Consider the following 24,197-nt stretch of genomic DNA (forward strand, 5'->3'; position numbering starts at 1 on the left):
GAAGGGCTGCGTTTCCTGTTTATGCGCCTGTAGAAGTCTAAAATAATTTAGTTCAACTGATGTAAGGTGTATATTTTCTAAACTATGGGTTTAAAAAAGTGGAGATGTTGCCTATAGCAACCAATCAGATTCTAGTTATCTTTTTTTAGTACATTCTACAAAATGACAACTGCAATCTGATTGGTTGCTATAGGCAACATCTCCACTTTCTCAAACCTGCAGTTTAGCAAATACACCCCATAGTCTACTAATGTCCTTTTTAACTTAAAACAGAGTGAAATACGGACTACAGTAGTGGAGAAGCAGGTCCCAAATACCCTCCCCCCTAGGAACAACACACATGTGAATTTTAAATAGCTTTGCCATTTATTGACCATGTATAATTATTAATTCACAATATAGTCCATATGTTAACAACAATATACAAATATTAAAAATCAAACCATATATCTTTGTCTTTTCAATATAAATTATTATTTCCTTAGGGTTTTCCATTTTTTTATAATAAAATACATCACCCGTATTCACCTGTAAACAAAGTCTTACTGATAAATATTCAGTGCAAATAGCTTTCCTACAGAAAAGGAAGATAAATGAGCTTCTGTCTTTTAAAGTCTGTGCTCAGTCCTGACTCTCCATTGAGAGTACAATCCTCTGGTGTGTTAATACCTCACAAACTGCTGTTCCTGCTGATGAACAGAGAGGGGCATGACTGGCTGCTGGGGCAGGTACATCAGAGACATTGATGGAGAGCTGAAGGCATTCAGAGAGTCTAAGGCAGGAGGGGGGCTGGGATAATTCCCAGGCATGGTGTCTAGCAGGGTGCTCTCTGAATAGAACTGCTGGCCGGGCTGCATGTACTGGAAGGTTGGAATGGGCGGTGGTGGGTAACCATAGACACTGTAGAACTGAGCTGGATGGAATTGACCCTGCCTCCCCTCTTGTATTTCACGCTTGTGCTTCATCCTGCGGTTCTGGAACCAAGTCTTGATCTGTTCAAATAAAGAAGGAAGAGGTCACATTCATGTTCTGGATTAAACATTAAGCTTAGCATCAACTAAGGCCAACCTGTGGCTCTTCAGGTGTTGTGAAACTACAAGCCCCAGCATGCTTTGCCAGTAGATAGCCAACCTGTAGCTGACAGGGCATGCTAGGACTTGTAGTTTTACAACATCTGGAGAGCCACAGGTTGGCTAGACCTGAACTAGAGGAAGGAACTGTGATCAATAAGGTGAGCAATAAAAGTAAGGAAATGACCAAGCTAGAGAGAAGGACTGTGAATAGTATTTTACACTACACATTTAGTGGTAGCCAAGTAGCAAAAAGGACCTGTCTCTTATTCAACCCCACCCCACCCCCAGGTACAAGAGAAATAGAAGAGCACATACCTGGACTTCGGACAACTGGAGCTTGGCTGCAAGTTTACGTCTCTCGGAGGCCCCCAAGTATCTGTGTTTCTGGAAGGTGTTCTCAAGAGTGGTAATCTGGTCAGTGGTGAAGGCGGTTCTCAGTCTGCGGCCCGTTTTGCCCTCCTCATCGGATGTGTCTGATGACTCCTCTGCCACGCTTTCTACTGGGGTTGTAGAACCAGACTGACTGCTTTCACTGTCGTAGCCAGATTCAGTACTGGAACTGCAGGCTATTGTTTAGAAGAGAAAAAAAAGACTATTGTTAATTCTAAAAACCATAAACACAGCACACAGTACTATAGAGCAAGGAACACAGAAGGTTTAATTCTACTAAACTGAGGAAATAAAGAGGTGATTAACATATACTGTCTACACTGGGAACTGTTCCCTTAGCAGTACTAATATTAATTCACATATACACAGTGATAGAGATAGGACTACAGGTTATGTGGTATTTATGAACTTACCAGAATTAGCAAAATCCTCAGTGAGTTTTGTCTTTTCTGCTTGGTTCTCATACACCTCTTGACTGGAGGTGGGAAAATCTTGTGAGCTGGTGGAGTTTGCTTGTGGAGTGTATTGTCCACTGCAGATAGGGCTGTTTGATGCTTCCAAGTCTCTCTTGGGTGATTCAGGTAAGAGATTCAGCCTTGGGCTATATGGTGAAACTTCATAATCACTGGAATTAAATAACTGACTATTGTCCCAGAAGTTTGGATAGTTACTCCCAGAATAGGTCTGTCTCTGGGTTCCTGGATAAGGAGCCACGTGGGCAATCTTTGTAAATGGTCTTATTACAGGGTTCCATGAACAGAACGTTCCTTGATAGTCCCTTAGCATTGGAGGCAAGCTAGACATCATCTTACAGTCCTCTGGGTCTTTCCGGCTGCTTTGAGAGAGCCATTCTACTGAGGCAAAAGATCTGTCCATCTTCTCTGTGTCCTTGTGTTGTGCTGGCTGAGCAGGTCTGGAAATGATTCCTGGGGGAATGACCTCTGCTATTTAAAGCCCTTCCCCAGAGAAAGGCTCAGCTTGTGTAAACACACATCAAAGCAGAGATCAGTGCAACCTAATTGTCATCAATTACTTTAAAGAAAAGAGATTGTCTCCCTATAGTCACACACTCTGCACCACACTGAGGCCTGGCTCCGCATTGTCTGGCTTCAGTTGGCTCACCCAGTTGTACCTTATTTGCATTTAATGTCACATCCTCTCCTGTGTGTAGCTTGGCCTGCCTATTATTCTCACACTGACAAAACTGTTCACTGATAGCTATAATCTGTAGCCAGAAATCAACTTAATATAATTTAAAACCATCAGGAGAAAGACTGGGAGAGAAGTGGTTTACTTAGTTTTTAAGCAGTCTGAAGGTTTATATCACTATCTATAATCTCCCAAATTGTATGCAGCATGTTTTACACCTTAATAATAATTGATGAGAGTAATTTGATGATAGTAATAATAACAATAATACTCAAGACATGTAGGCTCTATGTATAATCTGAACAACTAAATATAGATAACACATATTTGGTATAATATTTATATAAACAGTTATTTAGTAAAGCTGGGTACACACTACACTGTTTTCGTCCAATAATCGGCTCAAACAGCCGACATACGACCGCTCGTTCAAAAGTCGGGTCAGTGTGTGTAGTGACACGATGGTGGAAAGTCTGCCCAAATGGACGATTGTCGCCTCATTTGGTTGGTCGTACCGTTTAATATTTTCGTTCCAATCTGGTTTCCGTTGTGTAGTGTGTATAAACTGCCGACCGATCCACAACAGTGAGTACGAAATTACAGTCATTGCTCACGACAACATGGCTTTAAAAAGTCGCTAAAGGGACGTCCGCTCTTCCCTTTATCGTCCTAAACAAGGCTAGTGTGTATGCAGTCCATGGAGCGAGCGATCAGACCATCGATCGCATGTAAAATCGCTCGGCATAAAAAGTTGGTCGAAATTTCTGTAGTGTGTACCCAGCTTAAGTGCATTGGAAGTTAAAATCAATTGAAGTTTATTGCACAAGTCTCGCCCACGTTATAAAATGTAAACACAGACTACAAGGACTGTAGTGCACAATATCTGTTTGCAACACTACCTATGTTGCCAGTACGCGCTATATTCCTGTCTGCTAAACAGCTCCCTTGACATCTCTGGATTTTTTTTTACGGAATAAAATATGTATCCAGTTTGAATTGAAATATCTGGGAGCAGAATGACACTGGGACAGGGGTTAGTGGACGGCAGCTATAACATATAGCCACAAACAATTATAAATAAAGCGCTACGGAATTTGCTGGCGCTATATAAATAAATGATGATGATATATAGATATAGATATAGATATAGATATGGGCAGCACGGTGGCAAAGTGGTAGCATTTCTGCCTCACAGCGCTGGGGTTATGAGTTCAATTCCCGACCATGGCCTTATCTGTGTGGAGTTTGTATGTTTTCCCTGTGTTTGTGTGGGTTTCCTCCGGGTGCTCCGGTTTCCTCCCACACTCCAAAAACATACTAGTAGGTTAATTGGCTGCTATAAAAATTGACCCTAGTTTCTCTCTCTCTCTCTGTTTGTGTGTGTGTGTGTACATTAGGGAATTTAGACTGTAAGCTCCAAAGGGACAGGGACTGATGTGAATGAGTTCTCTGTACAGTGCTGCAGAATCAGTGGCGCTATATAAATAAATGGTGATGATGATGATATAGAGAGAGAGAGAGAGAGAGAGAATATGTAGACATTGTATGCTCTGCTGAGACACATGAATCCCCTAAACTATAAGCATCTCAGTCTGTCTCAAGACAATGAGATGGAATGATGCCCATGCAAATCGAGGCAATTAATTACAGACTGCTAACAACTCAATTTTTTTTTATATCTAAAAGACAATAAGCCCAATCAGACAATTCAATGATTCATAGTTTACTGCACAAATCTATTTATATGAGAATGTTCTAACACATTAACTTCCAAATCACTTAAATAGTAAACCATTATATATTGTCAATCTCGTAAAACCGTCTCTCCGCTACAGATGACAACAATACTACTAATAACGATAATGCTAAAATGAAATGGGCTCCTATCTCCTATGCAGCAGTAGAATTTAGTGGCCAGGATAAAACTTATATATCTATGTATGAGCGCAGGTTTTCCCAGCACGGTTCTCTTAAAACCTTTAACTCACAATACATATTTTCCCATAATTCAGACTCTCATAACTGTTTTACCTTATTTGAGACCTAAAATAAAGTACAGCGTTGACTCTATAGTCTGAGTGAACATTGGGTCACATGGGTATTCTGGTTTTCTATTTCAAAATTATGGGGACCCCAGGGGAGCAGCAACATTAGAGAGTGGCCTTAAGTATCAATACGTTATAATGAATGCTATTTTTCCATTGGTTAGCACTACATGGTAAGAATCGTCAGTATCATCTCTATGCGGATGATACACAAATCTATCTATCCTCTCCTGATCTCTCACCATCTGTGTTGTCTCGCGTTACTGACTGTCTTTCTGCCATTTCATCTTGGATGTCTTCTCGCCAACTCAAACTCAATCTTTCAAAAACTGAACTAATAATATTCCCACCCAACAATAGAAGCTTCCTGCATGACATTTCTATTTCTGTTGATAACATGACCATAAATACCACCCCGCAAGCTCGCTGACTAGGTGCAATCCTTGACTCACAACTATCGTTTATCCCCCACATCCACTCTATATCTAAATCATGTTACATGCATCTAAAGAACATTTGTCACATTGGGAGGGTATGGCCAGTACTGCTGTGAGGGGCCCGGACAGACTAGGGGGCCTGAACAGACCTTTCCGTCTGTCCGGACTCCCTGGACTGTCCGGGCCCCGCAGTCACCGAACGTGCTGCCCCTTTTTTTTTCTTACTTTGTTCTCCGCAATGCTGCAGCTCTGCCTCCCAGACTCTGATAGGCTGGGAGTGTGGTGCGGTGACATCACGGCACGCTGCGTTCCCAGTGAATCAGTGACCGGGGGCTGCAGCATCGCAGAGGAGAAGGTAAGTTAATTAGCTATTCTTCTGTGGAAGGGGGGGGGACCTTAACTGTAGAAGGGGGAGGGATCCTGGGGGACCATAACTGTGGAGGGAGGAGAAGGAAAGCCTGGGGGACCTGAACTGTGGAGGTGGGGGGGAGAGGGGGACCTTAATTGTGGAGGGGTGGCGAGAGGGAGAAGGGGACCTTAACTGTGATTGGGGGGAGAGGGGGGCATTAACTGTGGGGGGGGACATTAACTGTGGGGGGGGGACATTAACTGTGCCTGCGGGGAGAGAGAGGGGGACATTAACTGTGCTTGCGGGGAGGGTAGAGGGGGACATTTACTTTGGGGGGAGGGACACATTTATTGTGATGAGGGATAGGGGGCGCATGTATGGCGAAGAGGGAGGGGGGCACATGTATGGGGAGGGGGGGCCCTGGCAAGATTAATTAGTACTGGGCCCAGGAGGGGGGGCCGCGCCAGATTAATTAGTACTGGGCACCACAGTTTTTGATGGCAGCCCTGTTTGTAGAATACGCACATATCTCACACAGGACACTGCAAAAACCTTACTTCATGCACTCATCATCTCCCGCATCGACTATTGCAATTTCCCCCTTACTGGTCTTCCCGAAATCACATTTGAACCCCTACAATCTATTTTGGACGCAGCGGCTAGAATGATTTTCCTTGCAAATCGTTTTACATCTGCTGAGTCACTCTGTCAGTCTCTACATTGGTTACCTGTTTTTGAACCAATCCAATATAAAATTCTTCTATTTAAATACAAGGCCGTCAACAAAATTGCACTGACATACATCTCCTCACTTGTCTCAAAATATCTCCGAACTCGACACCCCCGTTCTGCACAAGATCTTCGTCTCTCTTCCACTCTCATCACATCCTCCCATTCCCGGTTACAGGACTTTTTTCGGGCTGCACCCGCTTTGTGGAATTCCCTCCCTCGCACAATACAACTTTACTCCAGTCTTCAAACCTTCAAGCGGTCTCTGAAAACCCACCTCTACATACAAGCTTATGATATTCCTCAACCAGCATCTTAATCTCCCTAGGTTACCCTATTACCACCCTCTACACAGCTAACACAAGACAACAACCCTCTGACCAAAGATAGTATATATAAAATATATAGATAGTAGATGTCACTAAGGAGTTCTGTGACCACATTGGAAGTTTCAGATCTCTGAACTCCAAGGTGACCTCTAAAATCCAAATAATATACATTAGGGGATATATTCCTTACAATAGATGGCCATCAATTCTCACTTTCATGTGTATAATGGATACTTGTCCTCAGGATAACCACCTATGTTATTATTTCAGGGATTACTTATAAAGGGTGGTAGGGGCATTGTGAAGGTAAAATAGAAAGGCACATATACTATATATATATATATATATATATATATATATATATACATATACACACACACTGTATTTCTATCTTAAACTAATTGTTTTAAATTAATATCAGTAATTTACTTAAATTCTGAACACTGGTACAATAAATAAAATAAAGTCCAGTAGTAGACGGACCAATGGGCAGCACAGAGGGCTCCCAGACTTATCCTGGCCATACAAATTGCAATATCGCAGCCGACATCACAGCATGTGTGGCCGGCTTAATCTGTTTTCTGTCAGAAAAAGACTAAGGACCCCCTGTTCTTTATAATTAGCTGGATAGCTATACAATGGCTAAGTGGGGACTACAGAGACAAGAATACCACATCAAACTTGAACTACTGGTCTCATTATCCATCAAAGAACAGTTTCCCAAACATAAAGAGATATTAGAGACCATCTCAGACACCTCATTGGAGTCTCTTTGAAGTAAATTCACAGTGATCTTCATCTGAAGGCTCTGCCCAACTACCTTTCAATCTCAGCATCTACCTACCACATACATGGACAGATACACAGCTGTCTGCATGCATGTTCTTTGAGGGATTATACATGTAATAATATAAAAATAATGTTTCACCTGTGGTGCAACCAGCATATTGTGGACACCATGAGAACAACCGTTATAATAGAGATAATTGATATCTCTGGTATAACATGTCCTCTGAACAACGCACCAAGAAGAGAGTGCAATACATTCCAGGTAGGGTATCTTGGAGTTCTGTGACCTCTCCCTGGGGTATAATTACTAAACTGCGGGTTTGAAAAAGAAGAGAAATTGCTATAGCAACCAATCAGATTCTAGTTATCATTTATTTAGTACATTCTACAAAATGACAGCTAGAGTCTGATTGGTTGCTCTAGGCAACATCTCCACTTTTTTAAACCCGCAGTTTAGTAAATATAACCCTTGGTTGGGTCCTGTTGAAGCATCTGCTGTGAACTGAGGTGCCAAATTTCAATTAGCAAATGTGGATGGGACCACACAACTTTTACTTGCAGCCATCAGTAATCTCTACAGAAATATTGGTTCACAATGTAAATGATATGTGCCCACTGTGCAATCAATATAAGGGAACCATCTGCATCAAATTTGCACTAATGATCTGTTCCCTACCTGCAGCTTTTGGTTCATTTAGGAAACTCCCAAAAATTCTAGAAAGGAAATGTATTTGTTCAGATATGTCTGTAGGATGTTCACTTTGCTTACAAAGCATAGAGTAAATCTAAGGTCATACAAGGCAATAATGCTATCAGTATTCATCGCCGGAGGACTGCATACTTAAATAATAACCAAAATAGTAATTACAAGGAAATACATGACCGATACAAAACTGAATTATGAGCAGCAAATCTGACACCCAGGGTGCTCTTTATGAACGGTCAAAGCAGTGATTCTGCATACTCAGCACTAATCACCTATTAATATGCGTTGTTGAGAAGTAAAAAATCAGCCAGATTTACTGCTATTGTTTTCTGTCCGTATAACCTGAACTCTGCCTGCGTTCTCTATGACTTCCATCAATTATACTTAAAAATTACTTATGTATTGTTTATTAACATTTACTTATTCCACCAAAATACTCCGCAATCCTTTACAATTTTGGAGGAAAAAAAACAGTGAAAAAATACCTGCTTATTATCAGGCAGATAGAGGTAGAAAATAGGAATTTGATACATGTAATAAGTGAGCGTAATAGGGGCAGATCTTGGGCACAGTGGAGGGGTTAATTGGGAGATATCTTGAGTCAAGTCAAGAGATGTATGTTGGTGCTGTTTTGTGAATGGTTTTGTATTTTATTTTGGATTTGGTAAAATACAGACAACCAATGTAGGGACGTATGATGGATCAGCAGCAGAAGAAAATTTTGCAAAGAAAATTGGTCTAGTCGCTGTGTACTGAATGGATTGAAGCAAATGCATTCAACTTTTACAGTCCCTATTGTGAGAGATGTGTGTATTCTGGTGATGTTTCTTAAATGCATATTACAAGATTTGGAGAAAGTTAGTTGGGACTTTCAACACTTCTTATATAAGTGAAATGAGCCAGGTAGTTTCCGTATGGTGAATAGTATTGATAGCAAATACTCTTCACTTTTGATCCACTAAATCTAGTTTTTGGCTAAAAAAGGCTATAGACATAGGATAGCTGTGAGACAGCCATACAGTGCGACTCTAGGAAGACACAAGCTCACACTACTGGTCTCATTATCTATTAGTGATCAATTTCCCCAATTTAAAGATCCATTAGGAAACATCATAGACAATTCAACGGAGTCTCTTTGAAGATTATTCACACAGATCTTAATCTGAATCTTCTGCCCAACCATGTTTGGATCTCAGCATCTACAGAGTATGTACATTGATATTATACTATATATATATATATATATATATATATATATATATATATATATATATATATATATATATATATATATATATATAAAAGCAACAACAGGTGACACGGTGTGGAATAACAGATTATATGTGTTTTAAAGTAACATGACATCTTATTTGCTGTTCATATAAATGGTGACAGGTGTTTATTCTGAGACAATTTGTGTCACCTTGTCACACTCAGTGGTTTATGCAAATGTCTCTTTAATAGACCAACCTTTCCCCCCAGGAGGCTGGAGCCAGCATTTTTACTGTAGCTAGAGAGAGACAGTAACAACTTCCTATTCTAAATGTTTACATCAAAGACATTAGATTAGAATTGCCAAACTGTTTAGCACCTATAATCTAAAGAGCAAATCAAAGGAAAGATGCTCTTTGTGGCTCCAGGAACAGACAGAGGATTCTGCTGCTGTGCAGTCTCCACAGTGTAGAAGGACAAACTATAAAGTCTAACGTAACATAAATACATTCCTACTCACTGTCCCGTTACATTACAACAAGGCTAGCATATGAAAAGCATCACATAAAAATTATTATTATTATTACTAATAATAATAATATTATAGCTAGTTTTATTGTAGTGCCATTCACAGGCCCGTTTATTTCCATTAATCTTGATTTAATGGCAGACTTTAGAAACGATTTAAATGTTTCACTCAGAAACATACATTATTGACATTTATAAAACTTTAGACCGCAAGCTCTTCAGACGAAGACTTTCTTACTTTATTTTACCATTTTGTCAAAATTTGACTCCCTGAAAGTACGGCGCTGCAGTATGTGTTGGTGATATGATATAGCAATGATAAACGCAACTGTTATAGCCAATAAAAAATATTACCTAGGGACTGATGTAAATGAGTTCTCTGTACAGCGCTGCGGAATTAGTGGTGCTATATAAATAACTGATGATGATTACCTAAACGTCAAAATCCCTATGTCTTAATTTTAGATTTAATTAAGAAACATTTTGACTACTTTATGTGCTACTGTAATATTGTCCCATTAAACATGATAAAAATGTTGCAGGTAATTTCATTTTGGCCCTGGATCCTGTTCTATTCCTTTGACCTAGGTAGAAAAGTGAGATCTTCTCCCATACAAGTAGAAGGGAAGGTGGGAGGGGGGGGGGCTTTGCAGTTAAGATGCTACTTTGACTTGGATCATTTAGCTAAGATTTCTCTACTAATCGCTTGATAATATGCTACATTGAAGGACAAAGGAACTTGCTAATTGGCACTCCATTTTCCAGAAGTCTAACTTTGAAAGAGAAGCTGTGCTTACAATTCAAGATAATCTGCTGTAGTTAATGAGTTATTTAACATCTCAACAGGATGCTGATGAGATGTGAAGCCGAAGTCTCTGATCTCTATTTAGTATTCAATTAGATAGACTTTGAAGGGGCTGCACCTCCAGTGACTGGCAGCCTAGTCCTTCTCCCAAAACACATCTTTCCTTTGTCTTCACAATTATCAGAGGAGGAGAGAATTTCCATACTGTTGGCTATAGTGCATTGCAACAGAAAGTGTATATTATAAACAGAGCTAAGCACACAGAATAAACTAATATACATCTAATACAAGACTCAGGTACATATGTATTTGTTTGCCGACTCTAATGGAAGATAAAATAACTTAAAGGGATAATGGCACAGACAGGGATAATGCAGAAGTGCCAATGAGAGATATGTGATTTGCAGGCACAGTCTGAAGGTCTACAGGGCTCAGATCCAAAAAAACACCAAGGATTTCTCCATCTGTCAATGAACCAAACACTGAGCTCAGGCACCAAATACCTAGCACTAGGCAGCAGCTGAAGGGGACAATTTTTTGGGGCAAGACCTAAAGTAGATACAGACTTAACTCACCAATGTTATGTATTGCAAATTTATTGCTAAAGGACCGAAACAACAGTATAGTTAAAGTATTCTGGGCACCATTAAGTATATAGTAGTATAAAGTAAAATATGGTATACCAACACAGTATTTATATGTAAGAGTAATATATACAAATGTCCAACAATGCTGATTCCAAAATGAAGTCAATTTCAATGAATCATTGCAACCCAAAAAATATATTGTATTTAATCATATATAATAGTGCCCTGGTTGGAATGGAGCCTATAGCCCAGCGCTGTGAGGCCTTACAATGAAAGCACAGAGAGTGACTTGGGATATGGGATAACAAATTAAACAAAATAAATGTGGGATTGGTTGCTCTGGGTTACCGCATATTTGTACTTTTTTTTTTTTAGGAAATAACCTCTATAAGGACTTGCCCACACAAACCACTATACCGCCAGGTAAGTACCATTGACACGGGATCTAATGATCCCTATGCCGCGATGTGCGCCATGTGGACAGCAACGCAATACGTGGCGTGGAAGTCACAATGGGAACGTGGTGCCTGCATCATTTTCTTATTATTACTTCTGTGGCGTGTACGGAGCATGGAAATAACCCAGCATCACTCAATTCCTTGATGGCGGTAAACTTGCATTCTATTCCAATTAATGCGCGCGGGCAAACTGACAAAAATGAAGGTCCATATGCCAATTTGTCCTCCAATTACATTTTCAAGGGCATGTCAGCTTCCTAGTCCGTGCTGCTGCCCCTGTAAAATGCGGATGTGTGTATTTTTGCATGGAAAGTTTGAAAATGCATATGGTGGATACAGAAAGAATGTGGCTTAAAGGGGCAAACGCAGGATTTGTAGAGGGGGGTTTCCACACCACACCGCCAGTGGGCGTGATCAGCATGTGTGGGGGTGTGGCTATAATTTTAGACAGTGCTTGGCTTCTCTCCAACTCTTCATAATCCCATAATATACATGGGCAATACTGCGTGCACTAGTTAGGTGCTTGCAGATCTCCCTTTTCAAGCAGAGCTGTGTGAAGCGGGAGCAGGGTCCAGCCACCTCAATTATACAGTGCCCCAGGCTTGGATGGGGGTTTCCAGGGACTAGGAAGCCCCCCCCTCGGTTTGCCTATGGCTTCAACATCCAACTTATTACCACGTTAGGACCACCTCCTTCACTAGTTTTACCTTTTACATTTTTTTCTAAAATACTGCTCTATTTAGTTCCATGTGTATTTAATGAATCACCAGAGTGAAAGGACACCAGAGCTGTCTTTAACGCACTGGGTTTGATTGTTTCTAGTGCATTGTTTGAAGTAAATCCGGAAGGTGCAAATGTTATCCTGCTGAAAGAATAGGACAAGGCACAAGATCCAACAACTCAGAGGAAGAACATGTAAATTCCATACATATCGTGCCCTGAAATTTTTCTAGCCCTTTTGCAGGGAGAAAAATGTTGCGCGCCCTTCCAGAGAACAGGGTTCAGTCCTCTAAACATGCCTTCTTCATCACTGTATCCCATTTATAAAATCTGGTCCCAAAAGGAGAAATCTTGTATATGTGTTCACAAAGTCTGCACAAAAGTAGGCGACTGATATCACAATATTGCATCTGCACAGGGCGGCATTTTGTTTTTTTGGGGGGGGGTATTTAGTCTCCTCCCCTTTTTGAAAGGCAAGGCTGCATGCGGCTGCACACTATGTACAGGTCTGTTTGGCAGTGACAGGCCGGCAGACTATGGTGCCCGTTCACTTTGATTGTGCTTAAAAGACAATCAGAGTTGCCGGGCAGTTTTCTCTGATTGCCTGTCTCTGCCGTCACAGACCCAGGGGCAGACATAGACTTTTATTGGGGGGGGGGGGGGGGGGGGGGGGTAGGTTGATTTTGCATAGATATGCCCTCCTTCACTCTGATTGGTTAGTCCCAGTTGGCAACACCCCTTTTTCCCTGATGATCAGATGTCTCCACCTCAATTTAATGGGGTCATGAGCTCAATTCCTGACCATGGCCTTATCTGTGTGGAGTTTGTATGTTCTCCCCGGGTGATCCCATTTCCACCCACACTTTATTAGGGTATTTTAAAAGGTAAGGGAAGAGGAGTACAGAAAAAAAGAGGGTGAGAGGTACATAGTGGGGAGCAGTCATAACATAATAAAATACAACAAAATATGAAATGGCATTAGTGCATGAAAGATAATAAGCGAGGCACTCTTCAGGCAGGTATATAAACTAAAACCATACTGTTACAGGTCACATGGGAAAGCATGGAGAGGCTGGTCAGGAAGGGCAGGGGCCGTCAATTCTGACGGGCTTAGAGCCCTCACCATCTGTGGTGAATACATGCCAGGTCATTCACTTGACTATGGGTGAGGATGGTGCCATACACCAAAGGACATCATATCTCCATCCTATAGCTGACTTTAATTTTAGCTGCTATTTTATGAATAGTGGGAGGGGAGGGTGGCCTCCAATGTTGTGCGAATGCTTCCCTGGTGGCGAGATAAGGATATGCCCGCCTTTTTTAAACATATGAACATAATGTTGCCTCACAGCACTGGGGCAATGAGTTTGATTCCAACCAGGGCACTATCTGTGTGGAGTTTGCATGTTCTCCACGTGCTTGCGTTGGTTTCCTCCGGGTGCTCCAGTTTCCTTCCACACTCCAAAGACATACTGGTAGGTTAAGTTGAAATTGACCTTAGTGTATGTTAAGGAATTTAGATTGTAAGCTGCAATGGGGCAGGGACTGATGAGAGTGACAACTTAGGACCTAAGTCATTAAGGAGCAAAGCAAGAAAAAGCAGTAACTTTACACCTGGGCAAAACCATGTTGCATTGGAGGGGGAAGTAAATTTAAAATGTGGGGACAGATGTATTGTTGGGTTAGGGCATGTACTAGATCAACTTTACTTTTCAATATAAAAATAAAGGTAATAAGTATTTGTGTGCTACATGAAAAAATAGCCAGTATTTTCCTTATGTGCAAAGTAATAAAGCAATTTGCACCCCTTGCATTGTAACATGGTTTGTCCAGGAGAAAATTTACACCTTTTTTGCTTTGCTCTCCTTAATGACTCAGGCCCATATTCTCTACACAGCACTGCTGTAAAGATTGGCACTATATAAATGATTGGTAATAAATAAAAGTATTTATTTTCTGGTTCAGTTGCTTTTCATCTGAAAAGTTTAAATGTATGTCATGCACTGTTTATTTACACAGGTACTATGCTTTTTCAATAAAAACTAAATAAATATTTTTTCTTTATGTTGTGCTGTACGGTTCTGCTTTTTAAGTACCATCTGCAGCCATAATGAGCAGAAATGCAGAGAGCTGGTATAAGTCCAGCAATCCTGTATCAGTCATTTCATGTTTTATCTGCAGACATTCATTAAACTCAAGGCTGGAGACATGGCAGAGAGATAAACACAATTTACAGAAGCCTGGAAATTTACTGGATTTAAAACAAGGTTTAACATTTCAAAGGTGCAGCCCCAGCAGCCAAGGACAGAGATTCTGTCACATATACACCATATAGGCAAAGACAGAATTTTAACCCCTAGTCTTGCACTTAAGTCCATAAACAAGATTTAGGGGTATATTTACTAAACTGCGGGATTGAAAAAGTGGAGATGTTGCCTATAGCAACCAATCAGATTCTAGCTGTCATTTTGTACAATGCACTAAATAAATGAAAGCTAGAATCCGCAGTATAGTAATCTAGCCCTTAGTTTTGTGAGACAGGATTAGTTACATAAATGTAGCGCCTGCGGGGAACAGGACAGACGCAACACAAAAGAACTTACCTTGTAAACGACGGTCACCTCCAGTCCGCCTCCGATATCCCAGCTGCGATTCGATCCCAGCAGATCAGCAGCCGCAAACCGTGTCACCTCCAACCACTTCCTTCTAAGAAAGAGACAGAGATTACGGCCGTGCCTACCAGGTAAGGGCTGTCCGAGAATACGGCAATGAACAAGGACACTCTCAGTCCAAGCCCACTTGCCGCCTCCTCACTTTGCTCTCGCCAAGGCACGGGGGACTACAGGCACTTGAGACCAGGACTAGTCCCGCCTCAAGTACCTCGCACACCTCCCTGTGAGGGCCTAACCAAAAGAGGGAATCAAGCGTGATACTCACCGGGACACTCCCACTTCCGATCCGGTTGTCCTGCACCTCCCCGACACCTGTGGATGACAAGGAACACACAGCCTCCCGCTGCACTCTCAGTGAGACTAAGATGGGCACCCACAAAACTAAACTGACTACAACAGCGACCCGACACTAACAACGCTCTAATGGTCGGCAACGCAACTAAGTCAAACAACTATGACTAACTAGGTGTGGTGCACTAACGGAACTACTCACTAAGCACTACGAGGAACACCAGCCGGTGTTCACGGACTATACCGGAGGGCGGTTCCTAACCCCCTCACCCAGGTCTAACCAAGGAGACTGTCTCCTTACTATGGGGTCACCCACGGACCCTAAGGACCGGCTGTACCAGGCCCGGCTGAGGCTCGCTGGAACAGCACACTAACCCGCGGGCCGACTGCCGCACGGAACAGCCGGTCGAAACTGAACCGCCCGACTGCCTGTACTCGGGTATCGAACACGTGTCCTTACACCCGGAACCACAGGATAACCTGCACGGAACTCGGGCTTGGGGACCCTTAACCAGAACCACAGGCCGCCCCTGAAACTGCCTCAAGGTGTGCTGCACTGCCACCGACTCACTCAGTCACCCCCCTCTGGGAACCAGCGTGACCCCAGGGACCTAAGGGACGGGAAAACTACGTATGTTCTTCCCTGACTATATGTAAGCTGGTAACTACACTTGTCCCCCACAGCACGGGTTAGCACAGGAAAAAAGAGCCTACCTTTAATGGGGGCCTGACGTCTTGCCCCTGGACACAATTATGTAGCACACCCAAAGATACAGTAATACAGACAATACTCGCCGCACAGACAGAATAAATACAGTATACAGTACTTTGCACGCTACTCACCAGAGCACACAGCTGCTAGCCAACCAGCCGGTTGCTATAGCACCCACAGGAGCCTCCGCTCTACTGTACCTCCTAACTCTGTGTGCTCACCTCACACAGGACTGCGCCTACACTCACAAGGCTCTCACGCCTCTGTCACACCACCAGGGCCTTATGCCCTACACCATGGCCCTCGGCTACACACAGAGCCTTGTGCTCTGTTTACGGGCCTTGGCCCCCTCTCTAACTCATGGCTCTGAGCCCACTAGCTAGGGCCTTGTGCCCTGCTACCTAGGGGCACTAGCCCCTGCCTACTTAGGCCTTGTGGCCTCTCTGTCTAACTAAGGGTCTTGTGCCCTTCAGTCTATGGGCTTTCAGCCCCCTAACCAGGCCCTGTGGCCTCTCCTATGACCTCTAGGCCACTACCTACCTAAGGGCCTTGTGCCCTTGTACCTGGGGGCTCTGAGCCTCCCCTCACCTCTCTAGCTAATAGGGGCTTGTCTCCTTTAACAACAATATGGCCTACTGGCCCACTACTTGATTGGACCAATTCCCTGGGCCTTGTGCCCCTATTACATGCTGCACGGGCCTTATGCCCGACCGTGGCCACGGGCCTATTGCCTTATGCTGAGGCTACTTACCTGCTCCGCGCAGGAATCTCAGCTTGCCACGCCGTCTTCCTTCTTTTCCGGGTCTTCCAGACCCTCCAGCCGGCGGCGCCTCTTCTCCCGTTCGGTGCGGGTCTTCTTGCTGCTCTGGAGGCGGGGGGCGCTCTCAGCCTTTACAAGGGCTCCCCGCCGGCGATCTCTGCTCCGGCGGCTTCTCCTCTTGGTGCACTCCGGACGTCCCACGACATCCTTCTCTCTCCGCCGCCGACTCTCTTCTGGCAAAATGGCGCCGGCCGGCGACTTATATAGTCGCCGGCGCGATGTCATCAGTAGGCGCCGCCGTGAGCGCTGATTGGCTCGCCGTGGCGCCAATCTTTCAAACGGCCGAACGCGAGCCGCGATTGGCTCGCGTATCCAGCCGCTGATTGGCCAGAAGAGAAAGGTGAGCCCCGATTGGCTCACCCTTCCTCGGCGGACAAGACCTACAAGGAAGAAGACACGATACTCACCGCTAGATTGATGGACGGTTGAGTAACCTTCTTTTTTCACCCGCTTGTAGGGCTCAGCCATCCAGGGAGTCTTCAGCTCCTCCAGGGGCACAGCGACAGCCGGAATCTTCGCCCTCTTCACGGGCACCGGCTCCAGGGACATCTCCACATAAGCTGGTATAGGTGTAGACCAGTGATAGAGAACCTGATACACTTCAGGGGCCACATGGGCGGCCCTCTAATCTTCAAAAGGGCCGCACATTACCCTTAACCTCGGTAATAAGTGAAAACAATACATTTAATAAAATAAAAAGACATCTGTAAAAACATATCAGCAGATATTTTAAATATCTGCTGATATGTTTTTACAGAAGTGTTGAAGTAAATACATCTGACAATCAACATCATCAGCTATTTATATAGCGCTACTAATTCCTCATCGCTGTAGAGAACTCACTCACATCAGTCCCTGGAGCTTACAGTCTAAATTCACACACACACACGCACGTCAATTCAGTGTCAGCCAATTAACCTACTAGTATGTTTTTGGAGTGTGGGAGGACACCTGAGCACCTGGAGGAAACCCATGCAAAAACGGGGAGAACATGGAGGCCATGGACAATGAAACAGATTGGCTTGTTGCCAATTACTGGTGTAGAACGTACAGTTAGAACGGCGTTCCCCATTTTCCGGGTAGGCACACAGTCTTTTCCTTCCCAGAAGCAGTACTTGACTTCTCTGGCTGGCTATAGGTGTCGGAAAAGCCAACCTCATTCCTATCTGGCATTTTGCACCTTCCATTTGCACTTCTGCAGGAATGCTCATTTTTAGGTGCCGCTCTACCATACTTGCCCACTCTTCCGGAATGTCTGGGATACTCCAGAATTCCAGGTAGGCTTCCGGAATTCTAGGGATAGCATGTCCTTCTCCCGTATCCTGGCGACTTCTTAGTGAAGTGGAAAGGATAGGAGCCCCCACTGCAAAATGAAGCTTTTCCATCATTGCATCACAAGGGTGGGGTGAAATGAGCGATTCAACACAAATTGTTCCCACCCCCCTGTTCGTCACACTGCACCTTCCCTCTGGGATCTCCCTGTGGGAAAGAGAAAAAAGTTGGTAAGTTTGACTTCTATTAATGTAATAAAAGCAAAACATACAACAGTAACACAAGTGGCAAAGGCCGTTCCAATGTGCCCTCACTCATAATGATTAATTTAACACATAAATGAATCAAAGGCGAGTTGGGGACATGAGTTCAATTCCCGACCATGGCCTTATCTGTGAGGAGTGTGTGTGTTCTCCCCGTTTGCGTATGTTTCCTCCAGGTGCTCAGGTGTCCTCCCACACTCCAAAAACATACTGGTAGGTTAATTGGCTGACACTAAATTGACGTGTGTGTGTGTGTGTATGTGTGAATTTAGACTGTAAGCTCCAATGTGGCAGGGACTGATGTGAGTGTGTTCTCTGTACAGCGCTGCGGAATTAGTGGCGCTATATAAATAAAATGATGATGAGAGTTATTTTATTAGACTAACATAAACAATTAAACTGACTAAAGTGGCGGCCATTACTGTAGTGTTAGTAATCTTTACTACCCAACATGCAACATTCATTTATTAACATTACTGTGCTTGACACATGTACCATTCACCTCAGCTACATGGTGGATGCTCTGTTCTGTGGGATGTGCAGAGAGGGAACCAGCCTAGCGCTGTACACTGTAAAATAATGCATCGCAATTTCTCTTTTATTTTCATGGAATTACAAAACAAAACTAAATTTCACATCATTATATGTTAAAGTCCTGCATAATCAAGTGAAGTTGTTTTATATAACTTTTTTGTTGTTAAAGTTTGTGTGTTATTCATACTTGTCAACTCTCCCGGAATGCCCTGGAGATTTCAGAATTCTGGGTAGGTCTCCCGGACTCCCAGGAGAGCTGACAATTCTCCCGCATCTGCCCACTTCCTAGTGAAGTGGGCAGATTTGAAGCCTCCAAGATGCGATTCTCCGGGAATCACATCATTTTGGCTTCCCCCCCCCCCCCCGTGCTAAAATTAAGTGTTTGCGTCATTACATCACAGGGGGCGGGGCTAAAAGACGCAATTCGCGGAGCACCGCCCCCTCACTCCCACCTCTACACTGAGACTCCTGGAGGCTGATCGTTAAAGGTTGGCAACTATGGTGTTATTAAACTTACAAAATAATGCATTTTAAATGACACTGTATACATACTGTAGTGTAAAACAAAACAGAAAAAAAATGATTTAAGGTGACAAGGGTCTATTTTGTGTAGTGAAACTGCCGGCTACATTATGTGGTAAAGGGTGGTGCGAACACTTATTTGCAACATGTTTGTGTCACCTCAAATTTCCGGCCATAACAATGAAGAGCTCAAAGGAGCGCCACCCCCTGCTAAGAAATGCAGTGAATTTCGCAATTCCCTAGCAGGGAGCAAGGCTACAGTGAGGCAATTGAGTCACCACGCCCCCTCCCACCCCCTATCACATGACTTCTTCTCCAGGATCTCCCGGAGGAGAAGATTTGAGCAATGAAGACTGTATTATATCCGAATGAATTTTAAAGCTAAGGCTGGATCATTAAACTGTAGTTAGTACTCTGGGGTTAATAGTTTAACTGAAGGGAGTACACCCATCTGATGTCATACGGGAGGACCAGACATAGCTCATAAGTTGGAAGGGCGGAGAGATAAAGAGTCTTTTGGCTTCTGGACATTGCCGACCCGTCCTCTCTGGTTGGATGACATTAGGGCCTGCTGGGAGATGCAGGCTGTTTCTAGAATGACGAAGCCGGTTCTGGTACGGATGGTGTTGGTGGTTGTCAAGGATGCTGAAGTTGCCGGAAAACGCAGTGCAGTCAACGGCCAGTGGTTAGGGCGCACATTACAGTAGCGGGCACCCTTAACCCACCTCTCTTCGATGGAGTCGGTTATAGTCTCGGTCCAAGTAAGACCCATGCGTTGCGGGTTCTGTAGTGCACGGGGCGAATGCCCCATATAAGGTAGATATGTGCGCCCGGGGTGTGTTGGTTGTCCCCCATCTGCGGGTGTCTCATGGTTAATGCTGGGGCACCCTGGTTTGCCTGCCGGATGTCGATCTGATCGCTCTTTTCTCCACCACCACACCTTCAAAATAAACTCTGTTAATTTTGCCACACTAAGGTGTTGTGTCATTTATTCAGGAATGGTTAAAATAAGGTTAAGAGGTTAAAGGAAGTAAAGATATCGTCCGTTAAGCATTTTAAAAAAAGTAGGCAAGTATGAGCTAAGGTGAGAGGGGAGGGGTAGGAAGCAAGTGGGGGAGAGGGGGGAGTGAGGAAGGATGAGGAAGGAGGGCACTGCTCGTGGGAGCTTACAATCTAAAACTTTAAAATATAGCTGCTGTGCCTGTCTCTGCTTTGTCTATGTAGGTATAGGACAGGCATACACATTTCCTGGTTTCCCAGCTGTTCTGATCTACAAGTCCTGGCATTCCTTTCCAACCAGATGGTCTGCAGCCCTGGTAGAACTAGTGCTCTGCAGTTGCATGCAATCCCGAGCATATGCTGCCCCCTAGAGGATGGTAGGACATGCCGGGGGCAGTTGCTGCCCATGGGTTAGGGAAAAAGATAAATACATTTAGACTAAATGATTTAGTCCATGTTCATTTGTCTGCAGAATATCCTAGGAAGGAATATTGGACAGGACTGCACTGTGCCTTTAAACACAGAAAACCAATGTAAACAACCAGGATGACCTGTAAGCAGATCCTTGGTGTCAGTGCTTGATGAAAACAGTGTTTCCATTACAGAAAAACAAACTATTCTCTTATCACATAACAATGTAGTGACAATGATTAAACACTTCACAACATGGTGGCAGCTATGGATTTCAAATATACATTTTATTTGCATTTATGAACATGAGTGAGAGCTGCCCTTCTGCTTGCTGGACTGAGATAAAATTAAATATGATCCAAAAAGGGTAAATTAGGAACGTGCAAAGTTTCAGTACACTGCTCTGTAGTGATGTCACGTGCCGAGCTTCGAGGAAATGTACAGCAGGCCAGGATGCAACCAAGATTGTGGCATCTGCGGGGGCCGGAAAGTTTGCACTGTCTGAATTAGACGTATGAGAGCAGCTAGTTTTACACTGAAGTGGGAATAATAGATTCATTTTGCAGTACAGGATAGATGAACCGAACTGGTGGGTGTACAAAAGGGAGGATTTCTGCGTTCTGGGGGTAGGCAGGGCCACCTTAACAACAGTATGGGCCTCCGGGCACAGCAGTGCACTAGGGCCCCTATATATAAATAAAAAAAAATAAAATGGAATTATATATATATATATATATATATATATATATATATATATATATATATATATATATATTATATCTTAACTTACCTTTCAATCACGATGCGTTGAATCCTCTTCTGTATTTCGTCGCTGTGCTCCTCCATGCTGTGCTCGCAGTGAATGTCGGGCGTGATGACGTCATCACACCCGACATTCACTGTGAGTGCATCACGGAAGAGAGGACCAGGGAGTGAGCCGGATCGTCACCTGACCTGCACAGGTGACCGCAAAAGGTAAGTTGTTTTTTTTTTCTTTACAGGATTTTTTACAGCAGACCTGCCAAGGCCCCCTTTCCCCCTGGGCCCCTGCCCATTGTGCCCAATGGGGAAGACAGCCCTGGGGGTAGGTGCACAGTCTTTTCCTCCCTACAAAAGGACTTGATCTCTCTGGCTGGTTGGGGGTGCAGGAAATATAACCTCATGTTGTCTATACTTCCAGCTGCAACTTTGCGGGAAATCACATTTCTAGGTGCACTTACAGCCCTGCAATAAAAACCATTAAACACACAAAAGTGACCTGTAATAAAAATGCACCCTTCATCATCATCATCATCATCATTTATTTATATAGTGCCGGCAGATTCTGTAGCACTTTACAATTGGGAACAAACAGTAATAAAAAAAAATACTAGGTAATACATACAGACAGAGAGGTAAGATGGTCTTGCTCGCAAGCTTACAATCTATGGGACAATGGTTTGATACACAGGGGTAAGTGCTACATCATATTGTATATTTGTCCAGTTAGAATGCAAAGGTTACAAAGTATTTAGTGGGCTGTATGCTCAGTCACACAACTATGTTGATCAGAGGGTTGTTGTCTTGTGTTAGCTGTGTAGAGGGTGATAATAAGGTAACCTAGGGAGATTAAGAGGGTGGTAGAGGAATATTATAAGATTGTCTGAAGAGGTGGGTTTTCAGAGAACACTTGAAGGTTTGAAGACTAGAAGAAAGTCTGGTGGTGCAAGGGAGGGAATTCCATATACTCTCATGGCTAATTAAAGAGATAAATCAGGGTAATCTGAGCAGTATTTTAGGCATACTTGCCAACTCTCCCAGAACTTCTAGGAAACTCCAGAATTCCGAATAGAATTCCAGGTAAAGTGCATATGTCCACTTCACTAGTGAAGCGGGCAGGATTAGAGCCGCCATGACATGATTCAGGGAATCGCATAATTTTGGCTCTGCCCCTCGCTATAAAATGACACATCACTGTGGTTGGGGTAAAAAATTACGCGTTTCGCTAAGTCCCATCCCCTCCACCCATACTCTCTTCCTCCCCTCCAGAAACTTCTGGATGTCACCATCATAAAGTTGGCAAGTATGATTTTAGGAGAGGCACAAAAACCTCCTTCAAAATCCCTATTGGATCTTATAGTCCCAAACAAACACACTAGGGTCCAGTTTGCCTATCTACCATTATGTTTTTAGTTTGTGGAAGGAAACACACACAAACATGTGTAGAACATACAAACTTCACACATATAGTGCTCTGGTCAGAATAAAAGCCATGGCCATGGCCAGCTAACCACTATACTATTACTGTGGGGTTTCTGAAGATTGTGAAGTGGGCATCTTGAAGTGTGCTAGGCTGACAAATAGCAGAACTTGCGCACATCCAAAAAAAAAGGTCTGCACTTTTTGCAGTTTGTAAATGGGCCATTTTGGACTCAAATGCAACAGTGCCTCTAGTGGTGAAGGATTTACCAAGCGACCTACTCTGAAACAAAGCCTCTGTTTATAGATTCTCTTGCTTCACTTCACAGAAATGATCTAATACAACAAACATAAATAAAATGTACGTGAAAATTTTACAGTTATTGTGTCATGCAGTTGGAGTAAGCTGCTCAGCTCTTCGCCCAAGCTCCCACTTTTCCTTAAACTCACAAATATAAAGTAATGGCAATTTCTGAATACTGCTGATAAAATGTCACAGTAACGCTGAGGATCAACTCCACACCAAAAATAATGTAATATAGAAACACACACAGCCCCCTAATGGTGCACTATAAGTCCAACATAGTCAATAAAAAAATGTTGTATTCAGAAACATTCAAATAATAATAAAACATGTCAACACAACAAATACATATAAAGACACATATAATGAATCTCATAATCTCACTTATTATAACAGGTTATTCAAATTGCTAGGCTGCGCATGCTGTTAGACCAATGGAGAGGGATGACTCTAGTATGTAGCAAGTTAACAAACACAAAGAAAAGCTGTACAGCACTGAGAGCAGTCTATAAATTCATTGATTACCATGGTGGCTAAGTGGTTAGTTCTTCTGCCTTACAGCAATGGGGTCATGAGTTCAATGGCCTTATCTATGAGGAGTTTGTATGTTCTCCCCGTGTTTGCGTGGGTTTCCTCCCACGCTATTTACAGATGTGTCCCGGAAGGAGGGGCAGCTGGGCGTGTGCGCTGGGGGACAATTATTATTATCAGCCTCCTGGGGTTGATTTATGCCTCCCATTCTTATTGTCTCCCTCATGTATTTAAGGCAGGGAGGGCTTAAGCTCCCTGCTGGTTATAGCCTTCAGTTCCTGGCTGCTGACCTGCTCCTTCCTACTGGGCTTATTCCTGGATTGTTTCTTGTGACATTTGGCTTGTGTTCCTGGACCTCTGATTATTTGCTGGTGACCCTGAC

At 43.3% G+C, this 24,197-nt stretch overlaps 1 protein-coding gene across 1 annotated transcript; it reads right to left on the bottom strand.

Annotated features, from left to right (window-relative positions):
* Positions 1 to 662: 662 nt before the first annotated feature.
* LOC142095300 (uncharacterized) lies at positions 663 to 2,345 on the bottom strand. Its single transcript, XM_075178257.1, has 3 exons — positions 1,877 to 2,345; positions 1,389 to 1,639; positions 663 to 992 (listed from the first exon to the last, which is right to left on the bottom strand). Exons 1-3 carry the CDS (start codon positions 2,337 to 2,339, stop codon positions 663 to 665), a joined length of 1,044 nt encoding a protein of 347 aa, XP_075034358.1. The 5' UTR covers positions 2,340 to 2,345.
* Between the last annotated feature and the right edge of the window lie 21,852 nt (positions 2,346 to 24,197).

Source organism: Mixophyes fleayi, chromosome 6 (genome assembly GCF_038048845.1).
Source record: "Mixophyes fleayi isolate aMixFle1 chromosome 6, aMixFle1.hap1, whole genome shotgun sequence".
In the NCBI taxonomy this organism is placed as follows: domain Eukaryota; kingdom Metazoa; phylum Chordata; class Amphibia; order Anura; family Limnodynastidae; genus Mixophyes; species Mixophyes fleayi.